We start from the raw sequence: 18,275 nt of genomic DNA on the forward strand, positions 1-18,275 counted from the left end.
GAAAAACACCTTTCTCCCTCACACACCCTCTTTAGAAGACCTATAGTTATTCAGTTAGTCCAAGTGCAATTAAGCGCCTTTCAGTTGCAAATCAGAGCAGAGCTTCGAATACGAATAGACAATCAAGCAAGGTCGCTTCCAGAAACACAAGCTTTGCTTAAAGCCAACTGCAGCCTATTAGGGTGAGGACATATGTGGCTGAATTACACCATGCACCCAGGGGATATGCAAATGGGAGGACCTCCCGCGTGACTTACCTTCTTTTTTACCATGCAAACCATGTTGGTGTGATGAGCGTATGAAAAAGGACAGGGATATTGGCTAACTGTGTGCAGGTGAATGCTCATCTATTGATAGATGGGTTATCAGATTGCCTTCCTAATAACCAACACTCTGTCTTTGGTAACGCCAACGTATAAATCAAACTGTTCTGATGAAAGCAGCTGAATTAAAACCCCATTAAATGATCAGTGGGGGAAGTGGAGAGAAGGGACATTTTGTGATAACTAAAACTTTCTTTTCACTTGGCTACAGTGTGTGGTTTGATATAAATGTGCAATATCTGCTCTTTCTGTGTATATAATGTGTCTGTATTGTTTAATGTTCTTTTATCATTTCATTTCAGTTATTGTGGATTCTTCAATCTTTTTTTTATTTAATTACTCCTACTGTTTTTCAATATGTGCACTTCACCTACTTTGCTTTTGTATTCCTGTAAATTTACCCGCTGCAGGACTAATAAATGATTATCTTATCTTATTTTAGCAATAGTTGTATTCTTACCAATCAAAGTAAAATAAAAAATCCTAATTATCAACCCATGTTTGGAAGCTGTCCCCAAAGACATTTGGAACCGATTTTAAATACACTGTTATTTGTACATGTTTTTAGACGGAATTGGTTTCTCATGCACTTTGAATTACACCTCATCCTCTAATGGGGGCTATTGGTGGAAGGGCTTCTTTGGATAATTAGATATTGATGTGTACCGATTTGCCATAATTGCAGGGATAAAGAGGAACCCTCTTTTTCCAACATCTCCATCCAAACCCTCTCTGTGTCTTTCATTTCCATCATTTCTCCTGCATGCTCCCACCCCTTCTCTCTCTCTCCCTCCCTCTCTCTCTCTCTCTCTCTCTCTCTCTCTCCCCCTCTCTCTCTCTCCCTTGCTCTCAGACCACCCAGACAGCCGTCCCTGTGTGCTCCAGCTGTTCCCCTGCTGTGGCTGGAGTTTGTGTTACTTTGTTTCCGCATGGCCACAATTGAGGCGGCCCCCACCGCGATCCATCCATCCAACCCCATTTCTTTCTGCGCTCGCTCCGTCCCCCCCCCCCCCCGCGTCCCTTTTCCACTTTCTGCTCATGCCCTCAAAGAATCGTCGGGGGATGGCTTTTGTGTCCAGTGCAGGTGTCCCTGGTGGGTGAAAAGGGGCGCAGAGGCTGTCGTTGCCTACTGTTAGGGAGGGGAGGTTATTCAGCCTGGGATCCCCCACCTGTGGCAGGTCCTGACCCACATGAGTCACCCAGTCAATGCCGGGCTATAGAACCTTTGTGGCTGAACGTTATTGCTCTCTGTGTGGCTAGATACACACAAGAGACCTGGCAACGCTACAGCGCTGCTTGTTCCTCATGAGTGATTCATGCTTAGCAACTCATACACGCCACACTCCAGTCCAGACTGGTTCGGGGTGAGCAACGGGGAACAAGAGTGTTCAATGATGTCAAACTGAATGGGAAAACTGGACTCACGGTGGAAAGGATTGTTGAGGAAATCAAGCAATGAGACGGGGTCGTTTTGTTTCATTGAATGACAAAATAAATAGAGAATTTACCCTATTGGGAAGGCATCTGCAGAAGACCGTAATGGCGGTATTATTCTTATGAATTCAGGTGTCAGTATTTACTGAATGGTCCTCGGCCGTGGCCAGTAGCAGCCTGGCCCTCGCAGCCACAGAGAGCACAGAGCCAAACACTGTCAGCCCGAGCCGATCTAAAGGCTTACAATACTGAGGGGGATACCAGCAGCCCTTCACAATGACGATTCTTGTTTCAAATCAGATTAGCTCAGTCATTTTCAGCGTGAGATATGAGACCCCCTTATCTTGATTTAATTTGGTCTAGTTTAGAATCAGTGCAGTGGTCACATGGTGACACAAACTGAGGAGGGAAAAGACATAAAGTGTCTTAAAGTGTCATCAAGGTCTTCAGTATGATAAGATTCTCTTTATTCCACAAAAACTGTATTAGCTTTAAAACATCTGCTGAATAATGAAATGCTTGTGCCCTCCTGGTGTTCACACAAAGGGCCTTTCCATCTCAAAGTCACCTGCCTCCATCCGTTTCTGGCTTTCTAACTCTTTGGGATCGCTGCAGCGACATCCCGTACTTGTGTCACCGGAATCCTGGAAAGCGCTTTGACGCGGTGGGTGACCTGACCTCTGCTGAGACCGTACAATGTGCTTTTAACATCCAGACCATTTGCTCATCTGTTTGGCCTTCAAAGTCTGCAGTTTACCAGGTCAGATTCAGCAAGGTGTGCCTCATTAGTGAAACACAACAACAGCATCAGGGGGCGGGAGTATGCCAACACATCCCTTGGCTCTGATCTGAAGGCAATTTTGCATTCAGCTTCCAGATGAGGCAACTTAGGGCCCAGTGAGGAGCGCGCTGATCCGATGCTAGTTGCCCTGGGGACAGCTTCTCCCCGCACCCCCGAGGGTGTGGATATTCCTCCTGTTGACACTGCCGCCGCACGCCGCGACCGATGCAGCTCAGGAAGTGAGACGAATTGAATCGAATCAGAAGGAACCGCCTGCCAAAGGCGGGGTTTCAAATTGAGCTGGTATCATTCAAGCCTCTGTCTTACTCTTACCGTCGTGCTTAAAGCTTACCAAGCTGATACGGGTCCAAACCGCCAGGCTCCTGTTTTGTTTCGGCGGGGGATTTCTCATGCTGAAGGTGTCCAATTATCCATGGAAGTAGGGTGGGGACTCTCATGTCCCTCCAGAAAGAGAGGTGTGTGTCTCTGCGTGTGTATCAGAGAGGATGTCAAAAATAAATTGTGTTTGTGAACTGGTCCCTGAAAGAGAGAGGTGGGGTGAGTTGGGGGTGGCTCCGGATTCAGTAATTCAAAGCCGCCATAACCTCCATTCTGGCCATCATCATCACCACCAAAACAGGCAAACACGTAAGACTTCATTAGATTTCATAGGATTTCTTGAAAATAGGATTAAAATCCAGCCTCTACAAAGAGCAAAACTACTGTAACGAGTGTTTGGATGTAATTTAACTTTAAATGAGGGTTAATAGCAGACAAATCAATTTGTAAAAATATCCAAGTATTTAAAATACCCCAAACAATTAATAATAAGTTATGTATTGAGATTGCATTATAAATATTCCCTTTTAACCCTGATTATCAGATGATCCGCTGTACTTAAATGGATATTCTTTGTTCATGTGAAACTCCAAACTTCATGTGTTTAACGTCCCCGGCACTCGTGGGAGCTCTTTCGTGTGAAGGCGAGAATCGTACAAGCCATAATGTTTCAGCTTCCTTATTGGGTCAACCTCAACCCTGCAGCTTGCTTAATGCTGTCCCGTAGCGTCCCGCTCAACTCCCCACCTGCCCCACAACCCCTCTTGCTGAACCTAGTGGATGGAACAGGAACATTCACATCATTCTGCTTTAAAGATCTTCTGCTGCAATGTGAAGATTCATAGAAACAAATTCCAGGAGCTTTTGGCTGCAAGATTGAAAGCTTATAAAGCTGTTTTAGCAATTCTGGCAAAAGCTCACTAATGTGTGCTTAAACTCAGAGTGTGGTATTAGGAGTACTACACATTGAGAATTGATTCAGTGCCAGAATTAGTGTCAGAGTAGAGAGGAAAACAACAGGTCATTCTCAAATCAAGCCCAAATTAAGCATCTTCTAAAATGAGAGGATGCACTTCCCCGAATAAAAGACTCCTTTATTCCATGAGAAGAAAACAAAAGGTGACATGAATATTTTTCCTTTCTTTATTTCAATGACTCTTCTTTAATTTTTAGCAGCTGGGATTACAATTGCTTGATTTTTTTTCTTCTTCTGAAGGAAACTCCTTTGGGTTTTTTTCCACAGTGTGCAGTACTTAACCATTCAATCTTTCAACATTAATTTGGGATCCCCCCTACCCCCCCTCACCCTTCCACTCCCACCTTCCCTCACGCACAGACACCCTGACTCCCCCTTTTCTTGGCTATCGAACATCAATCTTGCCCGCACCGTCTGCTAAGCCTCACTGGGCAATTAACCACATTGAGAGTGAAAGCCCTAATCAATCCCTGGCCTTCTCCATCGCACAAACACACACACACACACACACACACACACACACTCCTAAATCCATTGGTGTAAATGTCTCTGCTATTTACACAAGAGCAGTGCAGTCCAGACAGCACTTTTGCAACATGCTGTCTCTTCAAGGACACACATAAAAACACAAGCACGCGAGACATGAATAAAAACAGGCCGTCCATTTTGATGATGCTTTCCTGCATTTAACAAACATTAAATTGTTTCTGAGTTTCAATAGTCCATCATGCGCTTATGTAACAACAGACTTATGGTTTGCTCCGTTACCACCAGTCGACAGATGCACATGCATGGCATTACCAAACTGGAGCTGACTACAGTTTTAGGCCTTTTACCCCTACACTAAAGTGTTTTAAATTAATGTCAAAAGGAGAATCTTCAAATCTTCCTAAAGAGAAATCCATCTAAAAATGTCTCAAAGACCCCGCGCCCTATGAGGCTGTATATGGCGTGGGCTAAATGTGAACTGTGAAGGTTACTGCTGTGAAATTCAGTCATCCCTCCACAGCTTGTCTCATTGATTCATGGGGACCTAAATGTCAGCACCAGCAGGGCCGAGGACCCTGGTAACCCCCCCGAGAGTGAAGGGTGATGGGGCTAACGGCAGCGTGATCCTCAGCCCCCTCCCAAAATAGCTCTCTTGACTCTGACTCTGTCAAAAGACAAGACATCATTGATCAGGGGGCTAAAAGAATATGATGAGTTCAGATAAAGGTACTGTAACGTATTTTTCTCTGATATATACTGTCATGGATTTGCTTGAAAATGAAGGATTAGGATTTATTTGACCATGCAGTAGACGTGCTTTTGATCAGCATTTATTAAAATCCCTCTCGATCCACACTATCTCATTTCTGGATTCTGACTGATACCTCAATATATGTTTTGTATTCTTTTTATATATTACATACAGTGTGACTTAATGGGGGGCTACAAAAATGTCATGTCATCCGCGAGCCTCGCTTAGAATTATTGACCCGCCAGCTATTGATTTGGTGTCTTTGTTCATGCATTCATGGGCAAGTTTAGTGCTTTGATCATTTGGTGCGTTATGCTAAATCCACATCAAACACAGAAGACAGATCGATGCCTCTTCGCTCGTTACACCAATGATAATGAAATCAGCATGATTGCACGGATGCGGCTGATTGATTGTAATCCACATTGGAGGGTTGCTGGGGCAGGCGCTCAGTCTGGTTGGGATATTTCATGATCATGGCCGCTGGCTTGTGTAACAAGGTAAAATGATGAGGGTCTGAATGTGTGTGTTAGAACCGAGGCACTCGATCAGAATTGGACCTCACGAAAAAGCTTTTTTCTGTTCGTTGTGAACAAGACGCTCAAGGCCGAAGATGACAGACCGACCCAAAACCTCAGTGGAACTTTTAGTGACCTCATCCAGGTCATAGCCGCCTAACAATGGTTCGCTTTAATACTGGACACAGTTAAGTACAGCTAGATAAAGTTTTCTTTTAAAGTCATACCTGTGAGAAAAGGCAACTATATATTTGGATAAAAGCGACAGCTAAATGACATTTAATGTAATGTAATATATGCATGGGTTTTTGTAACACCACACACACACACCTACACACACTTTACTCTTAACTACCTCCATGGTTCATACAGAGCAACCGTCCCACTCAGTGTATTAGAGTAATGACACAGCGAGCCCACTTCTAGTGAGGGGGATGAGGACACCCGGCCAGCTCAACAACACTGCAGAGTGGATAACACAAAAGTGTGAATAATACCTTCACAAGTAGGCATGAATCTCCTTATACGGAGACAATATTTCAAAGATCTTGGTGCAGGCTTTGTAAATTGATGCATAAAGATGAAGAGATAATCTGAAAGTGTGCAGCCACTTTGTTAAAATCAGGTTAAATAAGGCTGGAATGTACTCGCATTGTTGTTTTTTTCCCTACCTTTGTGGCAGATGATAAATTATTGATGTGCATGTGTTGCAAAATGTCATGGGTTGACTTAACTAACATCAAAAACCTCTCAATGAGTAAAATGTATACATTTTCCTGAATCTTTTACGTTCCTATTGAATTGCAACTAAATTCTACTTAGTAATTTACTGAGGATTTTAGTGGGAAAACCTCCCCAGTAAAATCCAATTAATAAATCAATGAAATGTCTTGGAATCAACTAAATGGGATTACAAACTTTCTTTTTGATTGTACATAGGTTACTAATATGTATTTATTAAATATGAATTAACTCCAATTGCAGATTTTTTTTACAGCGTTGTTAAAAAATAGTGTGAAAATGTAATTAGACACAAGATCGGTTCAACTGATCAGAGCAAAACACATCAGAAGTGTGAGACAGAGCAGATTTATAGCTAAGGACTTACCATGAGCTTACAAAAACAAATGTGTAAACACGTTTTTTCCACAGCTAGACTTGAGGCTAGGACCTACTAAAGTCTAAGTAAACCCCCCCCCCCAAACTGCAAGTGCTCCTGAAAGCATCCTATAAAAGGAATTCTCCTAATGTTAAGCCACTATTCAGTTGTTTGGGTGGTGTGGAGATTGGGGGTTGGGGCCTGACATTTACATGATAATTAGGGAACAACCACTTTCACCCATTGAACTCTTCTGAGATTGTTTTTATTTTGTACCTTGAAGTGACTCATTTTGCTAAAAGAAAGTTTTAAAAGAACACCTCCCACTCCACCATTAATGTAAGATACCAAAAAAACATGACCGTTCTGCACGTGATCATGATAGGACATTTTATTACATCTTTTACAACGTATCATTTCGTTCAGGCACAATAAAATAGAATATTATGGCAAGTATAACCACCGCCTGCTTGTGACCACTCATGTCTCCTTGACATCCCCACCGAGACACACACACACACACACACACGCACACGCACAGCCTCGCGAGCTAATATCAGAATGCACAATTTATTCACACGATTACTGTAAAGCTGTAAATTACCACCGACACAACGGGAGTCCGTAAGATAGCACGGCCGAGGGGGGGGGGGGGGGGGGGCACGGGGCGGTTCGAAGTTGCCGCTGAGCGGGGGGGCGACGTGATAGGCGGAGAGGACGAGGCTGAGGAAGAAAGGAGCCGAGCGCAGTCAGTAGAGCAGCAGCGGCGGCGCGAGAGCCCGAGCGCAGCCTCCGGCATTTCAACGACGACGACGACGACAAAAAGACGGGACGCAAAACGCTTTTCTAAAAAAAGAAATTCATTATTTGAATTTGTATTTATTCATTTCTCGTCGTGTCGTCGCCTCGAACACGACGTAACTTGCGGGCGTGTGCTGAAGTACATTCATGCATTTGGAAGGAGCCGGGAGTGAGTGCGCCGCACAGACGAGACGCCGAGCTGTTTCGGCGAATGGAACTTATTGTTGTGCGTTTGTTTTGACTATGTTATCCCCAAGTGAGTTTGGGTCCAGTCCCTCTCTGTCCGTCGTCGACCCTTGATTTTTTTTTAGGGTGGGGGATTTACATCCGAATAGTTTTAAGGGAAAACGCCGAAGGAGGATTCTGCAAGAGCCAGCGAGCTTCCCCCCCCCTACAGAGCCGGGGATTTAAATCGTCGTTTGGTGGTGCTCCGAGAGAGAGGCGAGAGTCAAAGAAAAGAAATCCATGTGGCCATTCTCTCTATAGCCAAACATTTTCTGGGGGGATTGCATAATGAGCAAGGGAAGACCTAAGCGGAATATCATTCAAAAGAAATACGTAAGTACAAAAAAAAAATCAAGTTCTGCCTCGCTCGTTTCGATGAAAATGCTTGAACTTTCATCGCGGACTGTGAAGGTTACGAGCAGGGCTGCTCTGGTACTGTTTGGGTCAGATATCATTTAAAGGTATAACGACTGTAAGCGTGCGAACAATTGCACGCTATTCAAAAATGTATTTAAAGGGACAGCAATGTTTATTCAAGGTCCGTGTTGCAGCGTTTCTTCCACGTCAGGCGTGTTTGAGGCTATTTGCTTGGGGGGGGGGCTTCGCTCGTTTTAACGCGTGATGTTTTTGTGTGTGTGTGTGTGTGGGGGGGGGGGTGCTGCATGCTCTGTCTCCGGCTATGAGATAATGCCATTTAAAAAAAAATGATGTGCATTTCGAAAGACTTGGGCCAACTGTTTCCAGAAAAAAGCTTTTGTTCGCGGCCCCTCTTCTTCCTCCTCGGAGCCGCGAACACGAGCCCGTCGGCCATGGCTCTGCTGTTCCGGCTTCCATTTCGTCCCGTGCCGCATTTCACCTCCGAACCGAGTTCTTATACCTGGACACGATCTAAAAGAAACCCTTCGCCTCGCCGAAGCCTACGTGCACAGTTTGCGTTCACTGTGGGCGGTGTGTGTGTGTGTGTTGACTGGCTGGCTGGCATCGCGACGTGTTTCGCCGACTGTTGTGGCTCTTTAATTTTCTCCATAAAGAGTGAGGGAGGGGGGGGGGTCCACGCGATTCAGCACATTTGTTCAATTCCCGACTCACGGCACGAGGACTCGTGTCTACGCCATTAGTCTCATTACGAGTCCCGCCGGGGTCTCTGCGTGACCTCTGTGAACAGAACCGATATCGCAGCAGCCCGTTGAGGAATAACTTAATGTTTGCCATACTATTTGGGGAAGGGGGGGGGGTGTCTCGTTCTTTTAGATTACATTACGCGCCGCAGCTGAGCACACCGCACGACCCGATCCTTTTTTATTGTTATAAAGCGGCCGTGTTGTTCAGTCGCATTGCAGGGGCTCATGTGTGAAGCGATACCGACAAAGCAACCATTTTCTTTCTGCGAGTGACACGAGCTGGATTTCCCGGGGATGTGTGTGTGTGTGTGTGTGGGGGATGTGGGGGGGGGGGGATCCGCGTGAACACCCCAGTGGTCCCGCTGCGAATGCAACCAACACTCGTGAGGTTGTAAAGTGCCCCGAGCCCTCAGCGTGGGTCGCTTTTCACGAACACTTCACACCGGCGTGCGGGTTCCTGGTCTTTCGAAGTTTGTTGCACTTCTCTGGCGCTTTTACAGATTGCTGCCGTTAATTATCGTCACGAGACACCGTAGGTTGCGTTTAATGGCACGGGGGACGTTCTTCTCTGCTAATGCCCCGAAGAAGAGCGAGCCACTGCACCCCCCCCCCCCACACTCCCTTCTTATCCCATCCAAACAGCACGTGGAGTGTCTTTTTAATAGCGTGTTCCCTCCAGCAGACAGTTGGTGGCTGATTTACATTTTTCAAACCGAACAATCGGAACATGTGTAGTGTGCTGGAGGAAACGTGTTTCAAAATCCCGAGCAACAGGTTCGTAGGAGCACAAGGGACACAGCAAAAAATTGTATTCATCTTAAGAAGTTTTCGATTTAGGTTTCGTGCTCGTTAGAACTAAAAGTGTGAACCACAGTATAGGAAGATCTCGTCACGCCTTTTGGACTTGTTTCTAAATGTATACTGGTATCTTTTTCTAGTAAAGAGAAAACCTCTCTGCAAGATGGAGTTGTACTGGAAAATATATTTATCTCCCTTTTATGAGCAGCATACATTTTGTGTCCTGTCATAGCCAGTAAAACAATGTGCTGAAATGTATGGGCATCAACATGTTTGAAAAGCAACAGCAGATGGAACTCATCCCCCAAAAGACAGACAGATGTTTTAAACACTAACCGGGTACATCGCAGCGCTTGTGTGTAACGCTTGTGGGCGATGTGTTCTGCAGCAGTCATTAACATCCCATAGTGTCCCCTTTGTCTTTGTCAGAGTAGATTTAAAAGGGGACTTTTCCCCTGATGGTTATTTTTGTTTTGAATCACGTTGAGTTTAGAAAATAACACAGCTTCACTGATGTTGTCTAATTCTTTGTGAGTCTCTTTCTTATACGAGGAAACTTTTCTCCTCTTTCCATAATCAGGGTTATGGAAATGGTTTGTCTGCGTGCGTATGTGTCACATCTGTCACATGTTTTCGGCAGCTGCAGTTGATGCATAATGTCTGGCCCAGACAAAATGCGGTTCACATATGCGCCTTTCCACATCAACCTGGAGGAGTCCAGATCCCCGAGCCTCCCTCTAGGCTTTGTGAGAGGACTCCTGGCCATGACTGATCTCTCTTCCCCCCCCCCCCTCCCGTAATTAGCGCAAGACAATTATACATGCTTGGCTCAACCATTTCCCCCTCCGCTTCACCCAAAAAATACAGACTGTCTTTGAAAAATATATAAATGTATTATTCTTACTATAATTAAACACTGCCGTTACCATTTCCACCAGGATTTCTATTTGCTGGTGTAAACCTGCCTTAATAATAAGAGACAAAATGCCCCGTCAGGTGCCTTTTTTTTTTCTTCTCCCAGAGATGCTTTGTCAGGCAGAGTGACGCTGCAGGAGCAAGTGAGCCCTGTTCTCACAATTGTCCACTTTTTAAAAAAAAAAAAAAAAAAAAAGAATATATATATTGATATTTTGGTTGAGTTTTCAAGCCAGCAGGTGCTGCGTAATGAGTAGAGTAGCAAGAGCTAACGTGCAGCAATGTTGTTCTGTCTAACGAAACATGACACATTCTGTGTGTGTCAGTGAATTTGTGCAAGCTAGAATAGCGCGAGTGCACGCGGCAGAGTGCAGCCAGGGCCATTTTGTGCAGAGTCGGCTCTTCCTGTAGGCCCCAGCTGGGGCTAGGCCTCTGATTCAAAGGTTGTGTGTGCATGAGTGCGTGTTTGTGTGCACGTATTGTGTGTGTGTGTGTGTGTGTGTGTGTGGGACAAGCACAGCTGCTGCAGGGGCCTTTACAAATGTAAAGAGGCTGTCAGTGTTTGTTTCATCAGGCGCACAACTGATGAGGGCCAAGTTGGAAATCCATTGCACCGTGAGTGTGTGCGTTGTGCGTGCACAAAAAGAGGAAACAAAAATAGAGAGCTGGGCGGAGTGGCGAGTGCAAAGGCACACTCTCCCCCTCCTCTCCTTCTTTCTCTTTATCTCTCTCTCTCTCACTCCCCCGTTCTTGGGCTGTCCAAATGAAATGTGGGCCTCATGTCGGACCATGAAGAGAGGGTCACAGGGTCTGCTTTTCTTCTCTCGCCGTGCCTGAGCCTCAATGCGCTTCATTTAACCTTATGTTTCAATGCAAATTCTTCTTTCACAAGCTCCCTTCTCCTCACGCGTGCAACATGGCAGGGTTCACTTTGCAAACCTCCTCGTCACCATGCCTATCGGGGCAAAACCAAAGTGTACTGCCCGTTAATTTGACTATGTACATGACATGGCACCTGTGAATGATAAAAGTGCTTCCATTTGTGCTTGTGCGTTTCACCACCATCACAGAGTCGGCACAGCCATGCATACCGTTGCAGACTGTTAAAGTGATGAGTGTGTCCGGTTTGGAACCAGCAGGATAGCCATACAAACAAAACAAAAGGCAACCGAGGTTAATACGTTTTTATTTGATGGGAACATCAACCTACTTTATTCACCAATGGGGTCAAATCAAAGCAGCTATTTGAATACGTTGACAAAACTGTATCCGTGCAGCATAAAAGTATTTGCCAAGAATAATTAAAAAATCCTCTAAGAATGGCAACATTTTGCACAGGGGGGACCTAAGACTAATGTAGCACATTGCACTCTACATACACAATTACTCCAATGCGTTCAGCAGCCTTATTCCCCTTCGTGTCACAGTGACCGATGAGGATTTTTCCACAGAAACCTGTCAAGTAATCAAACATCAAACATCGCCAGGCCGCTGATCATGTGGGTAAGCACACATGAAGCTGTGTTTCCCCCCCCCTCACCGCAGGGCTGAGCACAGCCCAATTTAATTCAGCCATATCTATTCTTTTAACTTTGTACTGAAATTAAAAGAAGGCCCCTCCCTGCTTTATTTTAAACGTCCACATTGCCAACGCAGAGTTTACTTCCTCATTACAGCCTTGGATTGGATTTGGGCCCCCGATGGCTGCCAGGCGGTCAAATGCATCACCGCTCGGGCTCCGTTTCTCTGACACCAATACAGACGCTTCTCTCTGTTCCCTCTTCTACCGCCATTGTCCTCCTTCTTCTCTGCAACATTATGTCACGGACGGCGCTCACTCCTGTCACGTAATATGACCCTTTCTCTTATCAGCTGTGGGCACTGAGAGCGATCTCCTGTGTGTGCACACACACACACACACACACAAAGGTAAAGGTCTTGTGGGTGTACACTTACCAGTCACTAGGTGAGATAAACCGGTTTTAGTGCCAGCCTTTAAACCAAGGTATCTTTTGGGTATCAGCAGCTTGGGCATTTACGGGAGTAATCACACGACGCTGGGCGTGGTTTCTACCATAAGCAGCGTGTTTTACAGCATAATGCTCCACCAGTTGCACACAAGGCACGGACGGACTCAGCGCAATTGTGGACCGCTAATGCGCGTGTGTGTGTGTGTGTGTTTCATTTACGTACACCAAGTGCACGCTCCTGAGGCGATTTATATCCTCCTGCTCGGGTGGGTTTGGATGGAGATGGGGAGGGGGGAGTGAGACAGCTGGTCCGGCGCTGGGAGCCGCTGTGTGTGTGTGTGTGTGTGTGTTGTATGTGAACACACACACTTAGTGGTGTGTGTGTCTGTCAATGTGAGTGGTAGCCTCCGCTTCTTCGCTCAGGACCGGCAGGCTTCATGGGGTCTACGAAGGACATTCAGCAAAAGTAGTGCTTATCTTTTGGCGAATGGTATTTATTTTTTATTTTCATGAAACTAAAACCGCAAAACAGACAAATCTTCAGTAGCCCATGGCTTCTCGTTGAAAGGACAGATTAGCCGCGTGCTTCCCCATAAGCTGAAAAGGGGAGGCATTAGTTTTCATCCATTTTCGATTCACCCGGCGATGGTAGCCGTGTCTGGCATTAGCTTTTAATGACCAATGTCGGCTCACCCTCTCCCTGCTTTTTGTCAGTTTAATAAACACTCCTTACATTTTCATCCGGTGGTCAATCCCGTCTGATCCCCTATTGTGACACCGGCGTCTTTACACATCCAGTGAATTGAGCCTCGAGGGATGAAGCAACAGAGCAGAGGCTCAGTCATTATCGATCCTCCGGTACTTCGTCTCTCTCTGCCGGGATTACCAGTTTCACTGTCACTGATTATGCCAGTAAGACGCTGTATCATAAAATGTCTTGACTGTACTTAGTACTTTATCCCTAAATGTTCCTGTCCGCGGTCTTCCTATGATAGAAAGGCAAAAAAAAAAGCCAAGTAATCAATTTTCCTATGAGGGTAGCTGGTGGTTTAGTCTCGTCAGATTCCATTCGGGGGGAAGCCTGTTCAGTTTTTACTATTCAGTGTAAATTCATGAATGTTCTTGTTATGCGTTACGGCCTCATGAGTCTCCTACCGAGGGCAGTAACCTATGAATCACCCATTATACGACGGAGCAGTTTGGTTTCTTCCTGCCAACAAGCCGCTGGCCCTTCTGTTCAGGTCCTCTTTGGCACCTCTGCTGCCCTGTCCGACAAATCACTCTCTCATGATGGTAATTTCCTGCGATAACTTAAAAAGATACATATTTCTTTCTTTATTTGACCATCATTATCCTCATCATTTGTGGCCCTCCACCATGCACAGGCAGTTGTGGAACGGGCGACCTCTCTTCTGTGAAAGAGCTCTCAAAAGCAACCCTTTTCACCAAGCATTTGGCCCCTTGCAAGGGGGTCCTTAATTCATAATGGCACCACCCACCCCCCCTCCCCATTCCTCCTCCTCCTCCATCATCCCTGAACCGGGGGAGTAATGAGCCGGTGGGGCAAAGTGGCCGGGTGACCACTGCTGCTGCCGCCTAATCTCCTCGTGTCAGCCCTCGCTGAAAGATGCAAATCCGTAGAGGTGGTGTAAAAGGGTTCTGTTCAAAGTTTATTGATCTGTGGCAGCTAAGTAGTCTTGTATGTTGCGGTTTCATACCGATTTAGTGAGAAATGACTGTTTGCACCGGGCCCTCGCTTCTCCACGTCTTGTTTTTGACGCGGAAACACGGTTGGCTGAAAGTTGTGTGCGTCATCTGTCCGGCGCTCCGGTTACTTTGTGCCGGCTCGCGCGTGAGAAAGACAAAGCAGGCGTTGGGTGGAGGAGGAGGGCTCTAACAGACTTGTTTTTCCTGGTCAATACATACACATTCGGTACAGAAACGCATTACACCTCCTATGGTCTCGTAATAGAATACTGCATAGATTTCCATTTCTTTTTTCTCTTACGTTGGGACAGCGCTGGAGTCGGGACGGAGGAGGCGAGGGTGTTTTCTCCTCACCTAGCTGCCGTATTGCCTCGCAGAAAGGAAGGAGCCGGCACGCGACCCGGCGCGGGGGGGGGGGGGGGGCTCCCTCGTCTTTGCGCTCAATTTTGTTTTTCCTAATTGTACCGAGTAGATGTGATTGCGCGTGATGATCATTTTGCTTGAAAGGCCCGACCGCTTGGCAGCGTGACGCGCTGTCGGTGGTTTTGCAGCTCTTTTCACTTGGCCTCCCACTCAGTCGGCATCTTGCATTCTCCCAGCCGTTTTGTTTTGATTTTGACTGCCAAAGGAAACTTTGGAAACCTCTATCCAGTTTGATCTTACACAGCTGTGGGGAATTTAACCTCCTCCAACACCACCCTGCCAGACACCCCCTACAACCCCAACATACTTACATGCATAATCTGGCCCTGTGCGGTTGTCATTTTTCAATTGGTAAACCTTGTTCTTTCTGTTATTCCTTTGTAAAAATGTATTAACAGCTGTTGGACCCATTTTCTGCTGTAACCAAATCTTTGATTTTATTGATGCAAAATTGAGGAGGGGGTTTTCCTTGCTCTTATTCCTATGAAAAGCAGAGTATGAGTTGAGTCAGAGGGGGAGTATTGATTTTATTTTCTTTCTTTTTTTTTGCCTATTGATATATTTTATGAGCAATGGGTGCTTTTTAAGTTTCTCCACAGAGAGCCGCAGACTGTGAGCCAAAGGTATTGTTCCCCCTGGTGTAACCTCCGCTCAATAGATGAGGGCTTTTGTAATTCTCCCGGCTGCGTGATTTCCTCCAGGCCTCACAGCAGGGAGGTAGAGTGCACGGAACACTGAGGGAAAGGTGCCAGATTCCGGGCTGAATGTCTGGCCGGCCTCCCCTGGCCCCGAATCAAGCATCATAAGGCCCGAGGGGGGGAGGGCCAGCCGTGGAAATTACAACCTGTGATCGTCCAGAAGAAATCCAGGTGGATAGGAATAATCAAATTAGGCACCGTCTCAAGTGGAATATCAACAGTGACAGCGAGGCCCGTCTACCGATCTCTGTCGAAATGACACTCCTAACGAAATGCAGCTCCTGGAAAAAGCACGTCACAGAAGCTGCTGTTTTTAGATTCAATTGTTTAGGAATGATGATGGGAAGCCACTTGCAAACGAGAAATGCAGGTGTTGGCTAGCAGTTAAAAGAACAACAAAGCCAGTTCTGGGTAAGCCAACTAGCAGGAAGTTGCCATGGTGACTAGAGGGTATTCCCCCCCTCAATTGTCTTACACTTCTCTTTGCCAGTGTGTGGGTTCGTCACCTATCCCTCCCAACCTACCTGGTGTCCTGAGGAGCTGACTTTCTGAGCCAGTCAAACTGCATGTCTTTCTTTTTACGTGCTCGAAGGTGTGGAAGTTGCATTCTTGTCGAAGCGTCTGGTTCCTGGCTGCATTCGGGGGAACTTGTCTCGCAACCATGTGAGTCAGAGAAATGAAGCGAGAAGCAGTGAAACTGAGAAAACGTGGCGAAGGGGCATTTGATGTTTTTAATGCATTTTGTGTTCAAAGCTTAGGTGTTCTTTGGAGTGGGTTCTTTCTACATAATGTTTCTACATAACATTCCTTCCAACGGCTAAAGCGTCTTCTCTGAACAATCAGGATAGCATGTAAGGAGACCTAGTGATGAAATAAGAGCACTCCCATCATTTTCCGCTTTGTCCTGAGCCCTGTCAGATCAGTAAATGTACTGTTCTACCGATTCCCTTCTCTAGTCATCTGCTTTTCTTGTAATACCCAGCTGCGGTTGTGTCCAGTAAATTGAAAAAGTCATAAGCAGCTGGTAAGCTCTCATGATGCTGGTCCATTTCCTGACAGTAGATTTACCAATATTGACAGTTATTCCCCCCCCCCCCCACATTCAGTCACTGAAATGGAGAGTGGAACTTTACTCAAACCATTCACTCCCATATCAGTTTTAAATTTAGTTTCGGTTCCTGTTGTGTTCGTGAGTTGTAGGAATAGTTTATTTACTATGACAAATAGTGAGAAGGCGTAGAAATGGGTCTGCATGATGCGTTTCATCGCAATGCTTGATAATAACATAACACAGAAGCTGTATCTCCATTGTCAAACAGTCATTCTTATTTTTTTTAAATAAAGTACCCTTTGTGCCAGAAGATGCTACAGTATTCCTTTAAGCTTTGGCCACAACCAGGTGGGCTGCATCACAAATGATAAAGTAGAGCTCCCACTCTTGTAGTCCCTGTTAACTAATTTAAAGCAACTTTGGCAGAATGTCAGACAACCGATTTTCTTACACCGAAAACCTTTGACATTGATGCATTACCTTGAAAGACACTGAGTCCAATAGAATTTCTCCGGTGATAAAATGATCTATTTGGGGGCGGACGACCAGAAGAAAACCCACGACGACTCACATGTCAAAACATCTGACGTTGTGCACCTTCGCCTCGCCTATGCAGCTTCAGCTGAGGTGGCGCTTTTTTTTTCTTCATTTTTTTTTAGCGCTTCCTCCTTTCTTCCCAGTGCTGCGACATAAATTCATTTATTTCACTTCCTGTTGAAGTCCATCACCACTGATGGAGTCTGCCACACATGTGTGGTCACCCCCCCCCCCCCCTCTCTCTCTGTCTTTCTCTCCTGTGTCTTGCTGGCTACACTGACGCCATCTAATCGCCCCTCATGCATCACCTTCATTCTTCATCCCCGCTGTACCAACCCCATTATTCACATCTCTCTCACAGCCTCCACCACCATCTACACTGTGTGCACCACCGTTTTTTTAATACTCTTTCTTTTTTTTTGCAGTCTCTCACCTCTCATTCTCTGTCCCCTGTATTCTACCCCCCACACCCCCAGGCCTCAGAGACTTTGCCTTTGTGTGCGATAGTGTAGCGAAGGGTGGGGTGAGGTACGAGGGTTTTGTCCCAAGCTGTGAGGTGAAAATCATTTCTTAATTGCCTCTTGTCTGTTTTGTGCCAGCGGTTGTGCCGGTGGAATGGACTCCTGGCCTCGCACTACAACTCCCCGAGCAGAGGAACTCCCTCGCTTAAGCCCCGGCTTTGTTTCATAACGTTCTGTGGCTACACTGTAATCTGCAGCCATACAGCCGCCCCCTACATACACACACACACACACAGAGAGGCTTTAAAAAGGCTCAAGATGTTGCACGCGGCAGAAACAGAGGAAATAGGCTTTGGGTATAGCTCTCTGAGGTCTAGGTGAATTGTAAATGAGCATTTGTGCTGTATTGTAAATTGAGTGCACTTGATATGAATCATAGTGATGTGTTGCATGGTGGTTTCGATATCGTCTGCGGTCCTGATGAGCATTGTGAGCTGCTTTCATCCTGTACTCAAACTCACCTGATTTGACTTTAAAATGGTTGACAGCAGCTTGACTTTCGCCACCTTGTCCTGCGGCGGCCTAAACTCTGGTTATTTTTCTCCTTACTCCAGGTCAGTAGAAAAGTTGGGCGGTCGGTTTGGATTACACGGGTGTGAATCTCCTTTTCATCCATTACAATTCACCTGACAAAGATTCTCAATTTTTCTGCTTCGTTTCACAGAATAAATGCAAGCAGTTAGATAAACATTTTCTGTAGAAATTGCTTACTACAACATTGTGTCATGAAAAGCTGCACATTTTCAACGACAGTTTCTGTGTGAGCCGCCTCGGTACATAAACAAATGTGCTCTATAA

At 45.8% G+C, this 18,275-nt stretch overlaps 1 protein-coding gene across 2 annotated transcripts in view; it reads left to right on the plus strand.

Annotated features, from left to right (window-relative positions):
* Positions 1-7,425: 7,425 nt before the first annotated feature.
* jarid2b (jumonji and AT-rich interaction domain containing 2b) overlaps positions 7,426-18,275 on the plus strand; it is an 89,715-nt gene continuing 78,865 nt past the window's right edge. For both annotated transcript variants that reach the window (XM_037475059.2, XM_037475060.2), the window contains exon 1: positions 7,426-8,069. In XM_037475059.2, coding sequence (XP_037330956.2) covers positions 8,025-8,069 — 45 coding nt within the window. In that variant the 5' untranslated portion in view covers positions 7,426-8,024. The remainder of the gene's footprint in view (positions 8,070-18,275) is intronic.

Source organism: Pungitius pungitius, chromosome 17 (genome assembly GCF_949316345.1).
Source record: "Pungitius pungitius chromosome 17, fPunPun2.1, whole genome shotgun sequence".
NCBI classification, from domain to species: domain Eukaryota; kingdom Metazoa; phylum Chordata; class Actinopteri; order Perciformes; family Gasterosteidae; genus Pungitius; species Pungitius pungitius.